General features: G+C 40.8%; 1 protein-coding gene across 4 annotated transcripts in view; it reads right to left on the bottom strand.

Annotated features, from left to right (window-relative positions):
• Positions 1-15,001: 15,001 nt before the first annotated feature.
• Positions 15,002-22,464, bottom strand: part of traf2a (Tnf receptor-associated factor 2a) — a 26,057-nt gene continuing 18,594 nt past the window's right edge. For 3 of the 4 annotated variants that reach the window (XM_085179255.1, XM_085179254.1, XM_085179251.1), the window contains 3 exons: positions 20,975-21,152; positions 20,712-20,860; positions 15,002-19,756 (listed from right to left, as the gene is read on the bottom strand). In XM_085179255.1, the coding sequence (XP_085035381.1) occupies positions 19,538-19,756; positions 20,712-20,860; positions 20,975-21,152 (546 nt within the window). In that variant the 3' untranslated portion in view covers positions 15,002-19,537. The remainder of the gene's footprint in view (positions 19,757-20,711; positions 20,861-20,974; positions 21,153-22,464) is intronic. The other variant, XM_085179253.1, reaches the window with a different exon arrangement.

The raw sequence follows: 22,464 nt of genomic DNA, 5'->3' as shown, positions 1-22,464 counted from the left end.
ACAAACATAAGAACTGAGCACAGTACTTCTGCCAAGACAGACACCAAGGGGGATGAGATAGTAAAACTCAATATATATAGCCTCTATAAAAAATAATGCTAGTGACCAAAAAAACCTAAGCCACCTCTCTTGTAAATTAGCTATGCTCATATACAGTATAGCTAACACGAAGTCACACATTGGTTAATGAATTACTGCTTTGAAACTTGAATTATCAGATATCATAAACCTGGTATGAAAACTAAGGAAATTTGTGTTTGGTCAAATATTTTTTTTGTTGTAAAATTGCTTATGAGCAATAAATCTTATATAAAAGCCTGTTTATTTCCCCATAACTGGTGCCATACTCGTAAGAAAAATACATTTGTGGGTTGAGCAGTAGAGTTGAGCTGCCAAACTTACCAAATCTTCTCTGCCAATCCCAAACAGCTTATTCTAACTGAGTCTTGTTCCGTGTCATTTATTGGACTAGGTGACTGAAGTCTGAGGAAACGAGACATATTGGCAACTATCAACTTTTTCACTTAACAAACAGGGGGCTCAGTAACATGTGAAAGAACCATACACAGCCACAACAGGCTGGCACGTCACCTTTTAAAATAAATCTGCATTAGGTTAACGAACAGGTGACAATAATTTTTTTCAAAAGAACCGTATGATCTCTCACTAATGAATGCATGCACTACAGAGGTGAGGTCATGTAGTCATAACTGACTGCATGAGTACACCTCACCATCAACCTGCCATGACAGGATGAAGAATCTTCTCCAAATGTCTCCTACTCAGACCTCATCTGAGAAAAAATGTAACTTGAATCAGCCAACAATGCAGTACAGTGAAGTTCTGTAAAGAACAGTATATAGTGTACAAAGCATTTTCTCCATTAATTTCAACGGCCATGTTTATGTGACTCCTGAAATTGTTTCAAAACAATGAAAACAGTATAATTTATTTATCTCCAAGCTTAATGTTAGTTATTTTAGAGATCAGATTACAACTCAAGTCTCCTATCAGGTATATACTTGAGTGAGAAAAACATCTTTATAAAAGTAGAAGGAACATGAAAGTACTCATTAACTTGAATTATTGCATCTTGCTGCAATTTGTGGCTGTAATTCTTCCTGCATGTAAGATGGAATCACATCCCCATCATCCTCAGTGGCCACCCGCAGTTTACATTTCAAATGGAGAACGGCAGACTGTGAGCTCATGGCTGAAACATTAGAGTTCTGGTAACCTCGTCATTTCAGGATTTTGAGAGAAAGCTGTGTTTAGAAACTGGAGACGCAGAGGACCAAGGGGAAGTGGTCAAAATTATATCACTGATGGGAGCAAGCAAGTAAGGTGACCGTGCTGAGAAGGTGACAGTGATGGAGGGCATAATGATGGGTGGATGAATGGATGGGAGACAACATTAATCATTCTCCTTACCAGCCACCAGTCTTTATATTTCCTCTTTCTAGAAATATACTCACACAGTGCACAGCTAGTGCCAGTCTCAAGCATGGATAAATGGGGAAGCTTGCATCAGGGAGGAAAACAGGCATCAAATCGTTGCTAGATTTTTCTCTATATCAGACTTATCAGGGCCCAGTTTAACAAGCACCGCCTCTGGTCCTGTTGGCCAACAGAGTTTCAGCAAAAACTGTGCTGCTGCTGGCCAAAGGAGAAAAGGCAGGAGTGAAGAGGTGAGTGTAGAGACTTTAAATGGGGTGATCGTGGCTCAAGAGTTGGGAGTTCGCCTTGTAATCGGAAGGTTGCCGGTTCGAGCCCCGGCTTGGACAGTCTCGGTCGTTGTGTCCTTGGGTAAGACACTTCACCTGTTGCCTACTGGTGGTGGTCAGAGGGCCTGGTGGCGCCAGTGTCCGGCAGCCTCGCCTCTGTCAGTGCTCCCCAGGGTGGCTGTGGCTACAATGTAGCTTGCCATCACCAGTGTGTGAATGTGTGTGTGAATGGGTGGATGACAGGTTGTGTAAAGCGCTTTGGGGTCCTTTGGGACTAGAAAAGTGCTATACAAATACAGGCCAGGCCATTTAAATGTCAGGCTGTAACCGGTAAATGGTTGATTTGCAGATATATTGTGTTTGCTAGTAACCAGGTGGGACGGAAGCAAAGCCAGGAGCATCGGATGTGGATTCAAATTGTTCTACCATGGTTTAGATAGGAAGCAAAATAGAGTATGGGCATTCTTTAAGGAAAAGTATGTGAAGTTGAAAAGAACGTCAGACAGGATCATGAATTTGAAGCAGAGTGTCGGGACTTGCTCCCGACATGAGGAAGTCGGGAGTGGCAGAGAAGTATCTGAGGGTGGTGTAGGATATGTGTGGACAGCAAGACAGTAGTGAGGTGTGGGTGGTCAATCCTTCAAGCTCGGGTCCTCTACCAGAGGCCTGGGAGCTTGAGGGTCCTGCGCAGTGTCTTAGCTGTTCCTAGGACTGCACTCTTCTGGACAGAGATCTCTGCTGTTGTTCCTGGGATCTGCTGGAGCCACTCGCCTAGCTTGGGAGTCACTGCACCTAGTGCTCCGATTACCACGGGGACCACCGTCACCTTCACCCTCCACATCTTCTCGAGCTCTTCTCTGAGCCCTTGGTATTTCTCCAGCTTCTCGTGTTCCTTCTTCCTGATGTTGCTGTCATTCGGAACCGCTACATCGATCACTACGTCCGTCTTCTCATGTTTGTCTACCACCACTATGTCCGGTTGGTTAGCCACGACCATTTTGTCCGTCTGTATCTGGAAGTCCCACAGGATCTTACCTCGGTCATTCTCCACCACCCTTCGGGGCATCTCCCATTTTGACCCCGGGACTTCCAGGTTATACTCGGCACAGATGTTCCTGTACACTATGCCGGCCACTTGGTTATGGCGTTCCATGTATGCCTTGCCTGCTAGCATCTTACACCCTGCTGTTATGTGCTGGATTGTCTCTGGAGCATCTTTACACAGCCTGCACCTGGGGTCTTGCCTGGTGTGATAGACCCCAGCCTCAATGGATCTTGTGCTTAGTGCTTGTTCCTGTGCTGCCATGACTAGTGCTTCCGTGCTGTCTTTCAGTCCAGCTTTGTCCAGCCACTGGTAGGATTTCTGGATATCAGCCACCTTCTCTATCTGCCGGTGGTATATACCGTGCAGGGGCCTGTCCTTCCATGATGGTTCCTTGCCTTCCTCCACTTTCTTGGGTTTCTGCTGCCTGAGGTATTCACTGAGCACGCTGTCAGTTGGGGCCATCTTTGTGATGTATTTGTGGATGTTCCTTGTCTCATCCTGGACTGTGGTGCTGACACTCACCAGTCTCCGGCCCCCTTCCTTCCGCTTAGCGTACAGCCTCAGGGTGCTGGACTTGGGGTGAAACCCTCCATGCATGGTAAGGAGCTTTCTTGTCTTGATGTCAGTGGCTTCTATCTCCTCCTTTGGCCAGCCTATTACCCCAGCAGAGTACCTGATCACGGGCAGGGCGTAGGTGTTGATAGCCCAGATCTTGTTCTTACGGTTCAGCTGACTCCTCAGGACTTGCCTGACCCTCTGCAGGTACTTGGTGGTTGCAGCTTTCCTAGCTGCCTCTTCATGGTTCCCATTCGCCTGCGGGATCCCCAGGTACTTGTAACTGTCCTCTATGTCTGCAATGTTGCCTTCTGGCAGCTTGATCCCCTCCGTTCTGATTACCTTCCCTCTCTTTGTTACCATCCGACTACACTTCTCCAGCCCGAACGACATTCCGATGTCATTGCTGTATATCCTGGTGGTGTGGATCAGTGAAACGATGTCTCGTTCACTCTTGGCATACAGCTTGATGTCATCCATGTACAGGAGGTGGCTGACAACTGCTCCATTCCGTAGTCGGTATCCGTAGCCAGTCTTGTCAATTATCTCACTGAGGGGGTTAAGGCCTATGCAGAACAGCAGTGGGGACAGAGCATCTCCTTGGTAGATCCCGCACTTGATGGTGACTTGTGCTATGGGCTTGAGGTTGGACTCCAGTGTTGTCCGCCACATCCCCATTGAGTTCCTGATGAAGGTTCTCAGGGTCCTGTTGATCTTATAGAGTTCTAGGCATTCCAGAATCCAGGTGTGGGGCATTGAGTCATAGGCCTTCTTGTAATCAATCCAGGCAGTGCACAGGTTGGTCAGTCTGGTCCTGCAGTCTCGGCTGACTGCTTGGTCTGCCAGTAGCTGGTGTTTTACACCTCTGGTATTCTTGCCCATCCCTTTCAGTGCCCCGCTCATGTATTGACCCATGTGCCTGTTCATCTTAGCCGCTATGATGCCTGACAGGAGCTTCCATGGGGTGCTGAGGCAGGTTATTGGTCGGTAGTTGGAGGGGACTGGTCCCTTCTGGGGGTCCTTCAGGATCAGGACTGTCCGGCCTTCGGTTAGCCATTCCAGGTGTCTCTCGTCAACTAGCAGCTGGTTCATTTGTGCTGCCAGGCGCTCATGGAATGCAGTCAGCTCCTTCAGCCAGTAGGCGTGAACCATGTCAGGGCCTGGTGCTGTCCAACTCTTCATACTGGAGACCCTTTCTTGGATATCTGCCAGTGTGATGGTTACTGGACCCTGTTCGTGGAGGTCGCTGTGGTCAGCCCTCAGATCCACTAGCCACTGAGCATTGCCGTTATGGGTTGCGTCCTTCTCCCATATCCTCTTCCAGTATTGTTCTGCCTCCAGCCTTGGTGGTGCTGTTCTCATATTGTTCCCCTGCCACTGAGAGTACACCTTGGCTGGTTCCGTGGAGAACAGCTGGTTTATTCTCTTGCCTTCTATCTCTCTGGTATACCTCCTCAAGCGGCTGGCCAAGGCTGTGTGTTGTTGCTTGGCAGTTTCCAAGGCCTCAGGTATGGACAACTTCCTGTACTTCTTAGGCACCTTCCTCATCGCGCCTTTCTGCAACTCCGATAGTTGGCTAACCTCCCTCCGTGCTACCTTGATCTTAGCCTTTAGCCCCCTTCTCCATGGAGGGTACTGCACCTTGTGGCTGTTCAACTTGTAGCCAAGCATCTCACTGATCACTGCTGCCGTATTGTAGATCAGCTTGTTAGTGTCGGTAATCGTGGCTGTAGGTATCGTCCGTAGTGCTGCATTAACATCATCTAGCAGACCTTCTGAGGGTACTTCACGTAATCTTGGTAACCGGCTACGGGGGGTCCAGGTTTCAAGTTTGGCCATGATCCTATCTTTCAGGTCAGTTCCTATAAACAAACAACACCCAGCACGCCCCTGCGGGTGGTTTATCCTTCAAGCTCGGGTCCTCTACCAGAGGCCTGGGAGCTTGAGGGTCCTGCGCAGTATCTTAGCTGTTCCCAGGACTGCGCTCTTCTGGACAGAGATCTCCGATGTTATTCCCGGGATCTGCTGGAGCCACTCGCCTAGCTTGGGAGTCACCGCACCTAGTGCTCCGATTACCACGGGGACCACCGATACCTTCACCCTCCACATCCTCTCGAGCTCTTCTCTGAGCCCTTGGTATTTCTCCAGCTTCTCGTGTTCCTTCTTCCTGATATTGCTGTCATTCGGAACCGCTACATCGATCACTACGGCCGTCTTCTTCTGTTTGTCTACTACCACTATGTCCGGTTGGTTAGCCACGACCATTTTGTCCGTCTGTATCTGGAAGTCCCACAGGATCTTAGCTCGGTCATTCTCCACCACCCTTGGGGGCATTTCCCATTTTGACCTCGGGATTTCCAGGTTATACTCGGCACAGATGCTGTACACTATGCCGGCCACTTGGTTATGGCGTTCCATGTATGCCTTGCCTGCTAGCATCTTGCACCCTGCTGTTATGTGCTGGATTGTCTCTGGGGCATCTTTACACAGCCTGTACCTGGGGTCTTGCCTGGTGTGATAGACCCCAGCCTCTATGGATCTTGTACTCAGAGCTTGTTCTTGTGCTGCCATGATTAGTGCCTCTGTGCTATCTTTCAGTCCAGCTTTGTCCAGCCACTGGTAGGATTTCTGGATATCAGCCACCTCCTCTATCTGCCGGTGGTACATACCGTGCAGGGGGCTGTCCTTCCATGATGGTTCCTCGTCTCCCTCCTCTTTCTTGGGTTTCTGCTGCCTGAGGTATTCACTGAGCACGCTGTCAGTTGGGGCCATCTTCGTGATGTAAACCCCTAATATATATATATATATATATATTAGGGGTGCAACAATACTCGTATCGATATTGAACCGTTCGATACAGTGCTTTCGGTTCGGTAAGCATTTGTATCGAACAATACAAGATTTTTAATTTATTTTATCAACTTTTCTTCTGACGATGCTGTCTGTGTTGAGTGCTCAGTGGATCTGCGCTCGACAGTGCAGCCTAGGCGGAGTAGTCGAACGCAGATTCACTGACTGCAGGGCAAGCTAGCGAGACAGAAGTTAAGCTCTGGATGACTGAGAACCTTCACAGAGAAGTTAAGCTCTCGTTGCAACATGGCAAATTGAACCTCCCCCACCCTCATTCAGATCTGGCGTTTGGAACTATTTTGGTTTTCATGTAACGTATGACCCTGAAGGTAAGCGCATCATGGACAAAAGTAAAACAGTATGTCGGATGTGCCACGCAATGCTCAATTACATTGGTGGGAACTAGTGCGTTAGCGCAGTTAGCTCGTTAACGTGTTGGCCGTCCAGCCCCACGCACGGGGCGATCTGCGGTAGCTCGTTAACGAAGATTTGCCGTGTTGTGGCGTTAACGTCATTTCAACGAGATTAATGCTGACAGCACTAGTGGGAACACAACAAATATGACTGCATATTTACTCCGACATCATCCTAGTGCAATGACAAGTGGAAGCAGACAAAAAAAACAAGCACACATCGCATGCTACAAACTATACCCGAGTCATTTAGACAGCCATTAGCACATGATTCTCCTTATGGGGACCTGATATGTTTAATATGCTGCTGCTACCCCAGAAGAAGCGTATAGTATAGCTTTTGTTTTGGAAAGAGCCATTTCTCTGTAATAAACTCTCTTTTCCAAAGATGAGTGATTTCTCGATCAGATAGATTTATTTATTTTTATTAGGTTCAAGGTTCCTTATTTGTCACATGTATAGTTATACAAGTATAACACATAGTGAAATGTAAGCTGACACACTCCTCGACATGTGCAAAAATGGGGGGGGGGGGGGGGGGGTAGAGGAAGAACATTATATATATGGTATATACATTAGGTGAATGTGCAGTAGTAGCAGCAAGCAGGTGAATTCTGTACATTAAGTGAATTAAATAAGAATAGACAATCTGACTATTTTACAGAATAGACAATATAAACATATTTTAAATTAAAGGAATTTGAAATGTACATTGTGCCTGGGTTTAGAGTGTCTGGAAGAGAGTCCTGTCTCAGTCCTGTCTATTACTTTGTTGTTTCAGCAACATTAAATTTAAAAACTGTACTTTTGAGTTAAAATATATATTTATAATTTTAATAAAGGACAAATTAAAAAGGCATGAACATTTTTTTTTTGTATCAAAAAAATATCGAACCGTGACACCAAAGTATCGAACCGAACCAAACCGTGAATTTTGTGTATTGTTGCACCCCTAATATATATATATATATATATATATATATATATATATATGGGGTAGTGAAAGAAATCTGGAATTGCTTAATGTTGAGGAAAAGGAATCACCCTCTAAAATGAATATGTAAAATAGTCTGTAATTAAATAAAGTCATTTAACTTGGCTGACTGAAAGAAGGCATGGTCCCAGCAATCGAACTCTCAACAAGCTCGTTCAAGAAATCAAACACAGTTTGTTGAAAACACGTTGGTTGTTCATGGGCAGTAGAGAAATGATAAGACAATATAAAATATCAAAAAGTTATAATCTATAACAACAATGTAAAGTTCCTTGAGCAGACTGCTGTTGTGATTTAGTGCTATGTTCAATTCAATTCAATTCAATTTAATTCAATTCAACTGAATGGAAAAAGGAAAAAATTCAAGGAGATGAAAGAGTCAGGACAGAAAAATCAAAGAACTATGCCTTGAAAAGAGAACATGCACAACAAACAAAAACAAATGTGTAATGATTGTGACAGCACTGTAGAGAATGGACTGAGTGAAATTTAATTTACATACAGAAAACCCAGACAAAAAGTAGCACTTACACCTGAACAGAAGAAAACAAGGCTACACCAGGCTAAAGAGAGGCAATCACAGACAGTGGATGATGCGATGAAAGTGATGCTTAGCGATGAATCACAAATCTGCAATGGTCAGGAAGACAATGCTAGAACTTTGTGTGGGGCCATTCCAATGACACTCATTAAGATGACTGCCTGAGGAAAAACAGAAAAACAGTTTTACTGTTAGTTACCTCAAAAGTAAATGCACATTTTGGACAGCAGGTTTGGTGATAAAGTCATTTTTCAGTATCTTGCCACAGAGTGTTTTTTCTTAAGAAAAGTCATATTAATTCAGGGACATGGACAACAAACAGTCCAGATCTTGATATAGCCAAAAGTTTCTGGTGAACATTTAAAAGAATAATAGATCTGTTTAATTTGTTTGTGTTATGTTTCATATAGCTATCATACGACACTTAAGCAATATCAATATCTGAGTTTATTCACTGGAGAGTAATCAAAAATGAAAGCTTTTTTGGAGTTGCAAGCATCACATCCCATATTCTCTACTATGTGTGCAGGTAATCACTGGGTACCAGCAGTTAATTTATCCACTACATAAAATACATAACAAATGCTCTTTTCCCCATATTTCAATTCAATTCAATTCAATTTTATTTATATAGCGCCAAATCACAACAAATGTCGCCTCAAGGCGCTTCATAGATACAGAGAAAAGCCCAACAATCATATGACCCCCTATGAGCAAGCACTTTGGCGACAGTGGGAAGGAAAAACTCCCTTTTAACAGGAAGAAACCTCCGGCAGAACCAGGCTCAGGGAGGGGCGGCCATCTGCTGCGACCGGTTGGGGTGAGAGAAGGAAGACAGGATAAAGACATGCTGTGGAAGAGAGACAGAGATTAATAACAGATACGATTCAATACAGAGAGGTCTGTTAATACATAGTGAGTGAGAAAGGTGACTGGAAAGGAAAAACTCAATGCATCATGGGAATCCCCCGGCAGCCTACATCTATTGCAGCATAACTAAGGGAGGATTCAGGGTCACCTGGTCCAGCCCTAACTATATAATAGTTAGGGCTGGGCATATATTTGTGCCCAGTGTTTCAGAAGTATATTTTTTTTACCATTTATAAACTATATTTTATATTTCTATTGAAAAAAAACTGACCAGTCACTGTGTCGTTTGTAAATTTTCAAGCCTTTAATTTTCCTCGGCTAATAATTTAACAGTGACACAGATGAGTTGATAACAAGCATGTACTCTGCCCTTGCACTGGCATGAGGATTTACAGCCGAGCATGCCTTTGGGTATAAAAAGGAAATTCTCTGTCTAGGATATCCCTCATGCTAATTCACATATTAGACCACATGCCTAGGCATTGCTCACTGACTGCAGAAGCATTATTTAGATCCTAATTGCATGTGCTCTGTGATTACATACTCTGCCCTTATACTGGTAATGGAAGAAGGTGCCCCAGGCCACTCACACATAATACACAATAATACATAGTAATAATGCTATGGTATGGTGCACATCAGGCTCTCCTTATTAACTATGAAGCCTAGACTGTGTCCATTATTATCTTGTCGATTTTAAATGATTTTCCATTTGTAGTTCAAATTTTGAAATCAGAGATGAAAATGCGCTTCAGGTTCTGTTATTACTGTTATACGAACTTTTTATGTTCAAGGATAATTGCTCGAAAGCACTGATGTTGTAATGAAAAGCAGGATCATTGAGGTTAGACAAAAAGCTGTTTATATTTTTTCTAATGTGATGAATTCATCAAGATATGTGTAAATGATGATTCACTAAATGATTAATATGACCCTGTGATTCAGTAGCTTATAGACCCACGTTTATGAGCAATAACTTGAAGTAATCATTATCTATGACTTCATCACTCGTTCACATCATTGTGGAGGAATTTTGGCCCAGTACTCTTTACAGTGCTGCTTCAGTTTATTGATGTTTTTGGAAATAAGCTTATGCACAGCTCCCAGCATGGCATTTCATTCTCTTGTAGATTTACTGATGTGCGTGACATCACTGTCATGTCGCATTACCTAATTTTGGCCAGACTTTAGCTGTCAGACAGATGGCCTCACATTTGACTCTAAAATGTTGTGGTTGTTTTAGTATTTTTGTGTTAGTAGTAAACAGTAAAACATCATGTTTTATTGTTTAAGTTTACTTTGGTTTCAGTTATTTATAATAACTTTGGTTTCAAACCATCCAAATATATAAACCATGTAACATATTTATTTAAGTATGTCACTCCATCCATGCTCCCTGAAACAGAATGATTTACTGTTTGATCTTCAATCATACACGCAGGAGGAGCCTGTCAGAGAAAGTCCCTGAGAGCTTTACCAGATGTGTGAAAGACTTTATGCTTGCATTTGTTCCAGGGGATCAGCTAACAGCCACTGAGGGTGAAGTAACAAGGAGCCTGTGTGGCATATCAGTTACCACATGATGTTAAAGCTCAAACCTCTTGGATGAGATAAAGATCCACTGCAGTCATTACGTCTGTTTTTTGAACTTCCCACAGAATGATCAGCAGTAAAATGAAGATGGAGTCTCCCTCTTTTTTCTACTTAAGTGCTACCACAGTTTCCAGCAGATCCCTGACACACTGTTATCACGTGGTCTGTTAATCCTGTTGTTAGAACCAGAAGGTGCAGTTTTCTGATCGTGCAAGTCCTAGCAGCACTTGTCTTGATGACAAATAACTCAGGGCACTTTCAGAAATTTAGACACCAGTTAAATGATAAGTCACCTAGAAATATAAAGTACATGACTTCATCAGTGGCATCACCAGCATCCTGTGCAATAAGAGGATCCCCGAACACCTTAAAGCTAAGATCTACAAGACAGTCATACAGCCGGTGGCTCTGTATGGAGCGGAATGTTGGCCAGCCACCAAGAAGCACGTGCAGATCCTCAACGTCATGTAGGATGATACGCTTAACCTGCCTTGATCATGTGACGAACCAAGATGCCTGAAAACGACTCGGAATTGCACTTACATCATGCGCAGCAAGAAAAGCCCTCCAACTCAACGAGGCCGCCGCCGACAGGAATGAGCGAAGAAGCGGTGGATGGTAGAGTTGGATGTCTCGGTCTTGGTCTCAGATCGACATAGTGGTCGGGAGATCCATGACACACAACGTAACATTTGATAATGTGTCGTGCACAAAAACATCAGCTCTAAGAACCGTGCTTAGAGAGTGCTTTGTAGTGAATCCGAAGAGTCAACTCCCATTGAGCGAGAGCCGGCTCCTCACTTAATTTCCTTTTGCTGCTCAGCTCTCACACAGTGGCTCAGCTATGCTCCAATCCCTCCATATTGTGGCCAATCACAATATGGAGGATATAGGATAATATCATTATGTGAAAAACAGAGAGGGTGAGTGACGCAACAGTCAAGTGGTCTGTCCTCTCAGTAAGTGAGTGAGACAGTAGACAGCGGTGAGGAGGACTGTGTGAGTGCATCGCAAAAACACATAAATATGCCTGACACCCGTAAACGAAGCAGCATCTGGCTGGAGTTTAAAGACTTTTTTGTCTCGGTCTCGTCTCGACTTTGTCTTGGTCTTGACTCGGTCTGTCTTGGTCTTGGTCTTGATCTTGGTCTTGTCTGGGTCTCGATACCCTCTGGTCTTGGTATTGTCTTGGTCTTGGTTTAGGGGGTCTTGACTACAAGTCTAGTGGATTGACGCAATCACCGAAGACATGCGCGCAGTGAATCTCGCCCCAGAGGACACCCGACCAATTCAAATGAAGAAGACAGAGCCATGCAGCAGACCACATGCTGTGAAGACGCTAGGAAAGAGAGAGATAACCTCATCAGTGGCTCCCAATCTTTTAAGTTTGTGCCCAGTGCCTAATATTACACCCCGCGTTCTGACCCAGTGGGGCATGGGCACAGTATGTCTGTCTTCTGTCCATTGGCATAGGTGATTGTTCTAGGGTAGTTGTTGTTTTCTTTCAGCTGCTCCTGAGTAATTCTTGTGGTGGGACAGGATGGCATTGTCGGGCCCACTACTGTTGGAACATGTCACACACAAAGTATAGGTCTGAGCAACAGTCTGAGCTGTAGGCAAAATATAAGCTCCAGTGAGAATTTTAAAATAGAATTTATCATACAAAACACTAACATCAAAGGGAAACAGCTATGGTATTTGATGCTTAAAAGTTGAGGAGAAAGACAATCCAGGATCTCTTGCAGAAGGGATATATCATACAGTTGGACAACAGGGTCAGCTGTGCCACTGGCTTACTACACACTCCAGCTTCGATCAGCAGCAAGTCCTGGTCAGCACAAAGAAACAGGAAAACGTAAGTACTTAGCTGAATCTTGGTTGTACAACTCATAAAACCACAAAATATTTTCTTCTATACAAATACAGTTTTTACCCTGAATCTGTGCTATAGAACTTACCTGCACAAAGATCTAGGAAATGTCAGCAGTGGTTGTAGCGTTATAGTTGCTCACAGCAACTGTGAAACACACACACAAAACCACTCCCAAATAAGTGGCAGTTTCCCACAGAAAATATGGAGGTGACTTAGTGTACAGGTGATATCAGTCTATTGTGATAGGGGACCACAGGTTTTCCCAGCACAATGCTGCATTATAACAAGGTGATCAATGCATTTCACTACAGTCATTTATCAAGTGGTTATAGGTGCAATTGATGATTGAAATGTGGCTGCACACATTCTCATGTGTGTAATTGAAACTTATAGTTAATTAACTTGTCGAGTGTGTGTGATTTTTTCACCCTGAGGTAGACTAGTGTACAGTCAATAACAGTTGGTCTTGTAACATGAAGTCAGGTTGCTCCTCTCCTCCCATAAGTTTTGTCCAGAATTGATTTGTTTTCTCTTCCAAGCAACTGCATACAGCATCTGTGTTTCCAGAACATTTTCTACCATTGCAAGAAAGCTGAAAGCAGAGAGAGAAATAAAAGAGAGATATAGGTGTATGGATTCCCATGCTCCAAAGGTTAACAAAGGTTGATATGTTTGTGTGTATTATTTATTACAAATAAGAACTTTTTCCAGAACTTTTCTGGTGGAAAAACATTAAGTCATGATAATTAGAATGATAGTATACCTTGTTATGTTACCATTAACATCAGTAGTTTAAATCTGATATTTAAAAAATACACTAAATGTCTCTGTTTTTATATTAGATTTTTATATATTTTTTGCAGTCTGGGTAGTTACATAAAATGATTGGGACATCATTTTGACAGGAAGATAAACTTGTGTTTTCTTCAGTCTTATTAATTTACACCCATATTGAAGAAGAGGATATAATGGCAAGTACTGTTAGTAGAATGTGTTTCATCATCATCATCAAGATATTCAGTACATTGTTTGATCTTTATGCTTACTTCTAAAAGCTGAAGACTAAACATTAGCATTACAACATAGAAAAGCACAGAGAGTTACAGTACAGACACCAACCCTTTTGCCTGAACCTTGCAATCTTCATCTCTGATCATCTTATTTTGATGTACATTTTTGAGTAACATTCAGTTGTGTTCCTCCTCCACTTTTTTTACTCAAGTCAGTTTTGTGGACGTCTGTTGGCAGCTGTAGAGCTGCTTCCAACATTTACCTGTCCACTTCCTTCATGATCAGGATCATGGCCATTGGTTTGCTTTCAGAGAGAGCAATCGTCATAGAAGCTGGCTTACTGCCTACCAAGAGAGCATCTAAAGGATTTTTCGCATCTGAGGACATCTAGAGCCTTTGTTTTTAGGTGTCGGCTATAACCATGTTTAACTTACAGAAATATGTTAATCCAGATCAGCTAGTCCAGTTTGAAAGTGACTGTTGAGGTAAGACAAAGTTTGGAAAGTAAGCACTTTATTTCTGGTCAGTTGTTTCTACTGTATGTACAGTTCCTGAATAGAGATACCCTTTGTGACTCCAGCTAACAATGATACTGAACTCTGTTTGAAAACAGTAACTTATTGATTAGAACCAAATGTATGAAAAATGGCCTCTTGGACTTATATCAGTGTAAGAAATATATAAGATGGCAGAATGCATCTTTTCAGAAATATTCATATGTGTTAACATTTTAGTTTGACTGCATCCGAAAGTGGAATACAGTATAAATTCCAGGCGGGTGATCAAGATGTTTTGGTTACACTTTGGGGGAACTGTGTGGTTGCCCACATTTATATACAGTCTATACCTTTTTATGCCAACTCAGTATCATATTGAGTCATTAAATGTATATATTTTAAAAGAAAGTATTTTATAGGTTTGCAAAACTCTCTTTAAACCCTCTATAAATGTTATTTCTAAAAAAGAAAAAAGTTACTGTTAATTTTTAATGTGATTGATTGATTAATTATCAGCATAAATGCCATTTGTTTTCAGTCCATCACATGACATTACTATGATCCATGAATTTGGCCTACCCTCTGAAAGGACAAAATACTGTATGTGCATGTGTTTGCATTGAGCGCCCTCATGTGGTAGAAGTGAATTCAAGGACGTTGATGAGTGTGAACAAATTGAGAGACATGGCAGTTCTTTGCATAGAGGGCATCTTAAAACCTTTAATATGTCAAAATTAAATACAAATATGGAACAAATTTCCTGTAGTACAAAGAGTTTACTAACACATGACTTACTATCCACAGAATGTAGCAGAGAGAACAACAAGTAAGACTGCAGTTTGATGTCATTGCTACAGATGAAAGCTCGTCATCTTAATCTCAACATGGGCTTCGGATCCACGAAGAGAGAAACAGATATGTAAATAATTTAAACCAACCTGGTTTAGTTTGTCAGCTCTGAAGAGTTATTTGAAGTTCGCACATCACATCGACATAGTGTTTATTCTGTTGCAATAACAGTGAGGCAGTGTGGCATTTCCTACAAGTCAGTATCGCTGATACAGCATAACATCAATCGGCTCAAATGTGACTTTGTTCCCCAGCCTGTGAAGGTTTTTTTTCTTTCTTTTTTTTCCCCTCTATTAAACAGTTCAAGCTATAAGCTGGACCAAAACTGCACATGTCTATGTATGTCTGCATGTGACATTTAGGAGATGAAAAGGAAATGTGAAGCCCTTTTGTTAAGAAGAAATTTGAAGTCCTGGCTCACATCAGGTCGCACATTTTGTAAGATTAAATATGAATGTCCACATAGTGCTTGCAAGGCTGCATCTATGAGCTCCGATCAGCGCACACTGGAGGGTCACACAAATGTAGCAGCTAATTCATTTGATGCTGCAGTTACACATGCAAAATGTAATCTACATAATGTGCAATAATACCAACGTATTCTAAAGAGAATAACAGAGGAAATATGTTTCTGAAATAACCAGAAAGCAAAAAAAGCTGCTGAGGTCAGACCGCAGCTGCATCTTGTCACCATCAGCTAACGCATGCTTTTAAACTGTCTCAACACATAACTTCTTCAATAAATAAAATCTATGTATTATTAAGATATGGTTAACTCACACACACTTCAAACTTGAGCACAGCATCAAAATTAGATCACACACACTCATACGTTTTATACTATATCAAGAAATCATAGAAAAATAAAATGCTGGTCTACAATATGAACCAGTGATACATGTATTTTTTTCCTACTGACACATCTCATGCACAGAGAGGTATCAGTGTCCTTTGACAGATTTAAAAACATGCCGATGTGTTTAGGTGCAGATGCCAAAAGCTGCGAGTTACAATGCGCTGACCTCGTTTTCCATTAAAGATAACATCTAACATTCACTAGTTTATGTATGTAAAGAGAAACATTCTTAAGTCACTTAAGTTTTATCACATCTAGTAAAGGGGCCTCGTAAAAGAAGGATAATAAAAATGCTGAATTTTAAAAAAATAAATAAATACACCGCACAAATCAAAAGCGTCATATTGTGAGTTTGAACTCACAGAAAAGCACATTCTCATCCTAATGGGATTGTGAAAAAAAAACAAAAAAAAAAACACTACAGGTACAGGCACTTCTTTTTTCTGTAAAAAGTAGGTCAGTTCAAACCTGTGAAGAAAGCCAAAAATAGGATAATATTACAACAACATCAACAATTTGCTCTTTTAATATCTCAACTTGGATTCCAACCCAAGATTTTCGTATCTCGCTCAGCTCCAACCTCCACACGCCTGTGTCTGAGAACAAAGGTTACACCCATATGAAAATACAGCAATCTTGAAGTTTTCTGCATCTAATAACCTCACAGCATGAAGATTAAATCATTTAAGCTAATATCAATTAAACGCTACGGTTTGTAACTTAAAGTAGCCTGTAAGACTATGAGCCCCTCTGTGACAAAAGAACTAGACGGTGAGACTCGAAGAAACACAAAATGACTACAAGCAGTGTGTCCATGTACTCATTACATCTCAGTGTGTGACTGTTTTATGCATGTCTGTGTACTCTTGTCTCTCTTTGAGGTGGTTTTTTTTGTCTCTGTACACATTTTAAATTCCCCTATGGGAATTTTCCATCACTGAAATTATTTTTCATATCTCACTGTCGTTGTACTTGGTGATTAAGTTTGTCCTATCTTTTTGACATTGCTTTGAAATGGTTTTCAATCTCTTCTGTAGTTATTTTACATATATTTATGTTTTACATTATTTGTGGAGTCATCTGGTCTTTGTAGTTTTTTTTTGCATCTCTCTGTGTCTTTGAAGTCATCTGAATCTCATTTTATTCATTCAACATATCTGTTTGTTCTGGGGCTTCTTGTGGGGACAGTTATTTTCTTTTTGTGGACATTTTTTAGCTTTAAAATTGCTTTGCATCTCGCTGAAGAGATGGCTCTTTGAAGTTGTTCTGCATCTCTTTGTCTCTCTTTGTAATTATTAGGTCTGTTTTTAGTTATTCTGCGTAGTCATTTTCCTTCTTTTAGATAGTTTTAAATCTTCCTGCAAATATATCTCTCTTGAAATTATGTTGATGATAGGTGATATCATTTTGTAGCCATTGGTCTTCAGGATTTTTCTTTGTAGGTCTTGTTTTGGAATAGTAATCCATCTCCCTGAATCTGTTTATTCTGCATCATTTTCTCTGCATATCTTTGTAATCCTTTAGTCTTTGTTGTTTGATCTTTGCAGTTATGTACTCTCTTCAAAATAGATTTGCATCTTTCTGTAGTTGTCGCTTTAAATCATTTTTAAATCTCTTTGGTGACATTCTCTTGATTTAGCTACTTATGGTCATTTTCCCCAGCTTGTGGTTTTGAATCACTTTGTACTTATTTTATTAGTCTGTATCATAGTAGTTATTTTCTCACTTTGCATCACTGTATTCATGTTTCAGTGTAGTTTTGTTCTGACTTTGTGTTTCTGTGATCACACTTGATGTACTTTCTGTACTGTTAAAGGTACTGTTCATAGAGAAAATAATGTTACCCACTAGCTAGTAGGGGGCACATTTCCTTTCAGTGTCACCAGTTTCAGTGATTTGTCTCATCCCATCTCAGGAGCTTTTGAGAGTTTAACAAGGAAAGTGTCCCAAGTATCACATGGACAAACTGTCACAATAATAAAACCACTGACAGGGGAAGTGAAAAACATTAATCATTTCTTTACAATGTGATGTTCAGCTAGAAAAAAACGTCCCAGTGGCTGTGGATGCTATTCTAACATGTACTAACCAACTTAACAATGTTACAAACCAAGCAATCGACATCAACTGGATTAGCTAGAACAAATACTTTTTTGAAAAAGCCAGAGATTACTATCAAAAGATACTTATAGACTTTTTTAGAACCTGTATGCAAATATATGTTTATTTTTAATAAAATATGTTGCATTTCCATTTGGGCAAATCAGCTCAACGACCATCTCTGTTACTATTTCATGGGCAAACAGCACACTGCTGCAAGCTACTGTATCTTCCACAGATCCAACATTAACTAACCCTGCAAATAACAAAAGAAATGGAAGAGTGTACACATGAACACAGACACTCACAGACCGAACGTTCGAGTGAAATACTGCATTCAGAATTCATGGAATTCAAGCAATGCCCACCACCACAAATGATTATCAATGAACACAGGAGTCTGAGTTGGAGGCACAGAATGGGGGGGGGGGAAGCAAACCAGTTTGAAATTCTACTGCACTACAAACTGTGTGCACAGCTGCGTAATATTCTGTAGGCTACATGGGTGTCACACTGTTACAGTTCCTTTAACAGTGTGACAAACTTGACTGTAAAGAAAGAAAAATACCAGCTTACCAAATGTTAGGCAATAAACTCAATAAAAAGCCTAGACCTTGCAATGTCTGTAAGCCGTTCAATATACAAAGCTACGGTGTCACTGGTCTAAGGTTCAATATTTTCAGTCATTTAAGACAGGTTTTGGTGTTGCAAATTTAAGCTAAATGCTTAAAATAAGCTACCAAATTAGCATTAGCTTCAACATGAGCACTGTAGTGGACAGTTGGTTTGTTTTTTTCTTTTTATAGCTGCTCTACCAGAATTTTTATATTAATGATTGGCCACAAAACTACATGTCATATAAAACAGCTCAATTACACAGTTTTAATTCAGTCACACCACTCTGATTCAGCCTGTTCCCAACAGCAGGCAGTTGTTTTCACTGCCAAACCTACTGTCTGAAAACAAATTAAGCTAACAAGATAGTTGGTAGCTAGTTTAGCTAGTTAGCTAACAAGCCACAAAAACCTTTTTAAGAGTTGGTGGAGACAAAAACAGTACTAAGGAGATAAAAATTATTTTTACCACATCACCAAGTTGTCAGACACATGTCTGGAAACTTAAATAAAACATTATCAGCTAAACGAATCTCCTGTTGTTAAATCTTTTAAGGGTTGCCAATAATATTAGAAAAATCTAATATTCACTAACGTACACTTGATTTGATGGACTTATAATAAGCATGTTAGCTATTCCCTATTATTTTGTCATTAGGATAGCACAGTTGTTTCAAAACACTGGCCAGTTATCAGGTTATCAGACCCATGTAGAGTACAAGAAGCCATAGCAATGACATTATTATAGTTGTCTAGTCACATTATTATAATTGTACATAGGTCCTGGAATGTTTTTATCTGTTCAAATGCGGATTGAGGGACTTCTTGGGGGAGGGAAAATAACACGTTATCAGCCAAATACCAGTATGGATGTTATTTTCACTTTGGTAGGTATTTGCAATTTTTGTCAAACACAAACTCAGTTCAATTGGTAAGATAAGAATGGCTACACAAGTTTTTGGCCAGTGGCAAGTGGCCCAAAAGAACTTGCTCTGGTCTTGCATATTGCCACCAATAAAATCATACCAAATTCAAAAGAACCAAATAAATGTCAAAAGGCAAATCCCAATTTCTCGTGATACAAAATCCTGTTGACTTAAACAGGTTAGTAGCAACAAAAGGCAGAGTTGGATTCATGCCCTCAACTTTTACCTAAAGGCCTGTTAGGTCTACAATGGCTTTGATGAAAATGGTGTCATCACGTATATAGGAGTTTTTAGAGTCCAGCTTTGAGAGCGGACAGAAGAGCGGACAACCACTGGCGATGTTCATGTCGCTGACAGGCCTCTGGAAGGATGAGGATGAAATGTCAGGCCTGAAGGCATCAATTATGTGCTCCCTGTTGTTCTGGTCGAGCAGCATAAGGGTGACCTGTGCAGACGTTAGGAGTGCAGAAGCGTAATTACTCTCACAAGAAAAAACAATGACGTTGTTCAAGTAGGTTTATGCATAAAAGCCCACCACTTAATGCCCAATCATTTCTCTGGAAAGCTGCCTTGACCTCAGCCACTGACATTAAGAATGTAGGTTTTAAAGACCTTGTTCCTTTCATTGACATGCGCTAATAAGTTCAAATTCTCAGAATGCAATTTCTGATTAAAGATTTTTAATGTGGGTTTACAGCAAACATGAACCAAAGTTTTGCCTTCTGTAACTCATGCAAATACACTTGCTCTAATGTTTTTGGAAATACTTGGTCACAACAGCCAATGGGAAGACATCCAACAATGTACATTAAGTTACAGTACGCATTTTTAGAGCTCTCAATAAAAAGACTAGTTGAATCATACAGCACAAGATGGCCACAATAACCATATCTTGTTTTTGTCTGCCAGTGCCATCAGGAACACAGCTTCCATTTCCTTCGTCCGGTGCAAATTTGTCTCTTTGCATCTAATTTGTATTTGCATTTGTATCTGATTTGCTTTTTGCTAGCCGATGTTGCCTCATTCAAAACTGACAATGATCACTTCCACCAGTGCAGAGGCCATGTTTGACCATAAAATTGCAGAAAAAAAATGTTTGGTAACTTTGGACCTCTGCCTCAGATTTCTTGATAAATGTGGAAAAACAATCAATGGATTGTTTCTAATTTAATCTTTGCATTTTCTGCTAATCTTCACAGATACAGAATATTTAATCCTGAAGAAATAAAGTTTAATTACATGATTCATGTTTAAGTACTTATGGGACCTGTGTGAAAATCTGATAATGTTTGACTTCATATTTATGTATAGCTATAAAATCTCAACTTTTTCCTGTAACTAATGTTGTATGGAAAACATGCAGGATTTCATACATACAACATGAATGATAAAGCTCTCACCTTTTGATTAAAAGGCCACTTGAGGAGTGCATCACTGTGTCCTCTCATCACCACAAAGAACAAAGACAGGTGGGTGCCTCGCCCCGTCCCATCACCATTCAGGTAGATCCGCAAGCACATCTTGTAGCCATATTTACTGGTATAAAAGGCTGGAAATTATTAACATCAGTACATTAAATAATAACACTAATAATCAAGTGTCATGTTACTTCCATCAGGAAGTGGAAATCCTTAATCAGGAATTCATCGTGTAATGTGGTTACCAGGAGAGAACATAGCAGGGGCCCGGCCAGCCACAGCATCCTGCCTCTTCTTGGTGAAATCAGAGATCTTCCAGACAAATATGCCGTCATAAGTGGCTGCGGACATTTCTCTCATTTTCCCCTCCATCTCCACGATGGACAGGTCCCTCAGGCTCACCGTTCTCTCCAGCTGACGAACCTGCAGCACAACACAAAAATGTCACGTTTTTAATTTAGCTCAATATGACACCTTTGAAGAAGTGCCAGCAATGCCAATACTCCGTGAGTGTGTAGGGCAAGAATTTTACTGTGACACAATAATATAAAACACATCTGAAAGATATTTTGGTAGTAATAAAGTGATCTAAAAGAAAAAACAAGTTTTCTTTCTGTTACAAAATGGAAAGAAAACGGCAAATGAACCATTTAAGAAGAGATCAACGTAAAACAACATTAGGTATGAGGAAAAAGCAGCAATAAAAAATTTCAAAAGCAAATATAAAATAACAAAAAAAAAAAAGGGAAAATAATCACAACACAGAAATCAAAGTGAAGGCATAAAAAGCCAATCTGATCTTGTCAGGAAGAATGTTTCAAAGAATCGGCAGCCTGATAAAAAAAAATTCTGATCTGGTTATGAGTCAAGACTGTGGAATGAGTGGCTGAGTCCTAGCTGAGGACCTCAAGTTAAGACCAAGGCCACACGGTGTCAGGACATGTTTGATATGCAGTGCAAGCCCAGAGTGGACTTTAAAAGTCAAAAATCATTTGTAAAATGAACAGGAGTTATTCTTCCCTTGACTTGGTTTTGTTTAGTCTGGCTGATGGTGATGAAGGCGTGATGATTTGGGCTTACTTTGAGGCATAAGACCTTGTAGTCATTGAATCAACTACAAACTACTCGGCATACGTGCTTCAGAGTGCTTCAGAGTTAAATGTGAGACATTTGTCCAGCAGCTAAAGCTTGGCTGAAACTGGCTCATACAACAATGGTGCCAAGCAAATCTACATCAGAATTGGACAAAAATAAAGGAATCAAGGCACTTTAATGCCCAGTCCAAACTCCAATCCAACTGCAGAACCTTAAGAGCTGTAAATAAACAAATAGCTGCAAATCGGATTGAACTGAAGCCATTTTTAAAGAGTCATGTGACAGATGACTTCAAGTTTTTGTCACTAAAGGTGGTTCTACAACCTATTAAATAATGGGATGTACTCAAGGTTTTCACGGGAGTCTACACAGTCTTGTGATATATATATATATATATATATATATATATATATATATATATATATATATTAGGGGTGCAACGATACACAAAATTCACGGTTCGGTTCGGTTCGATACTTTGGTGTCACGGTTCGATATTTTTTCGATACAAAAAAAATGTTCATGCCTTTTTATTAATTTGTCATTTATTAAATTTTCACGGCACATTCTGCACCACATCTCTGTGCGTTCATCATTTGTTTGAAGCCAGCTCACCTCCTGCAACCACTTTTCAGAGAAT

The sequence above is a fragment of the Neolamprologus multifasciatus genome, chromosome 12, assembly GCF_963576455.1.
Source record: "Neolamprologus multifasciatus chromosome 12, fNeoMul1.2, whole genome shotgun sequence".
NCBI lineage: Eukaryota > Metazoa > Chordata > Actinopteri > Cichliformes > Cichlidae > Neolamprologus > Neolamprologus multifasciatus.
The sequence above is the reverse complement of the archived record's forward strand: the minus strand, read 5'-3'. Positions and strand labels throughout refer to the sequence as shown.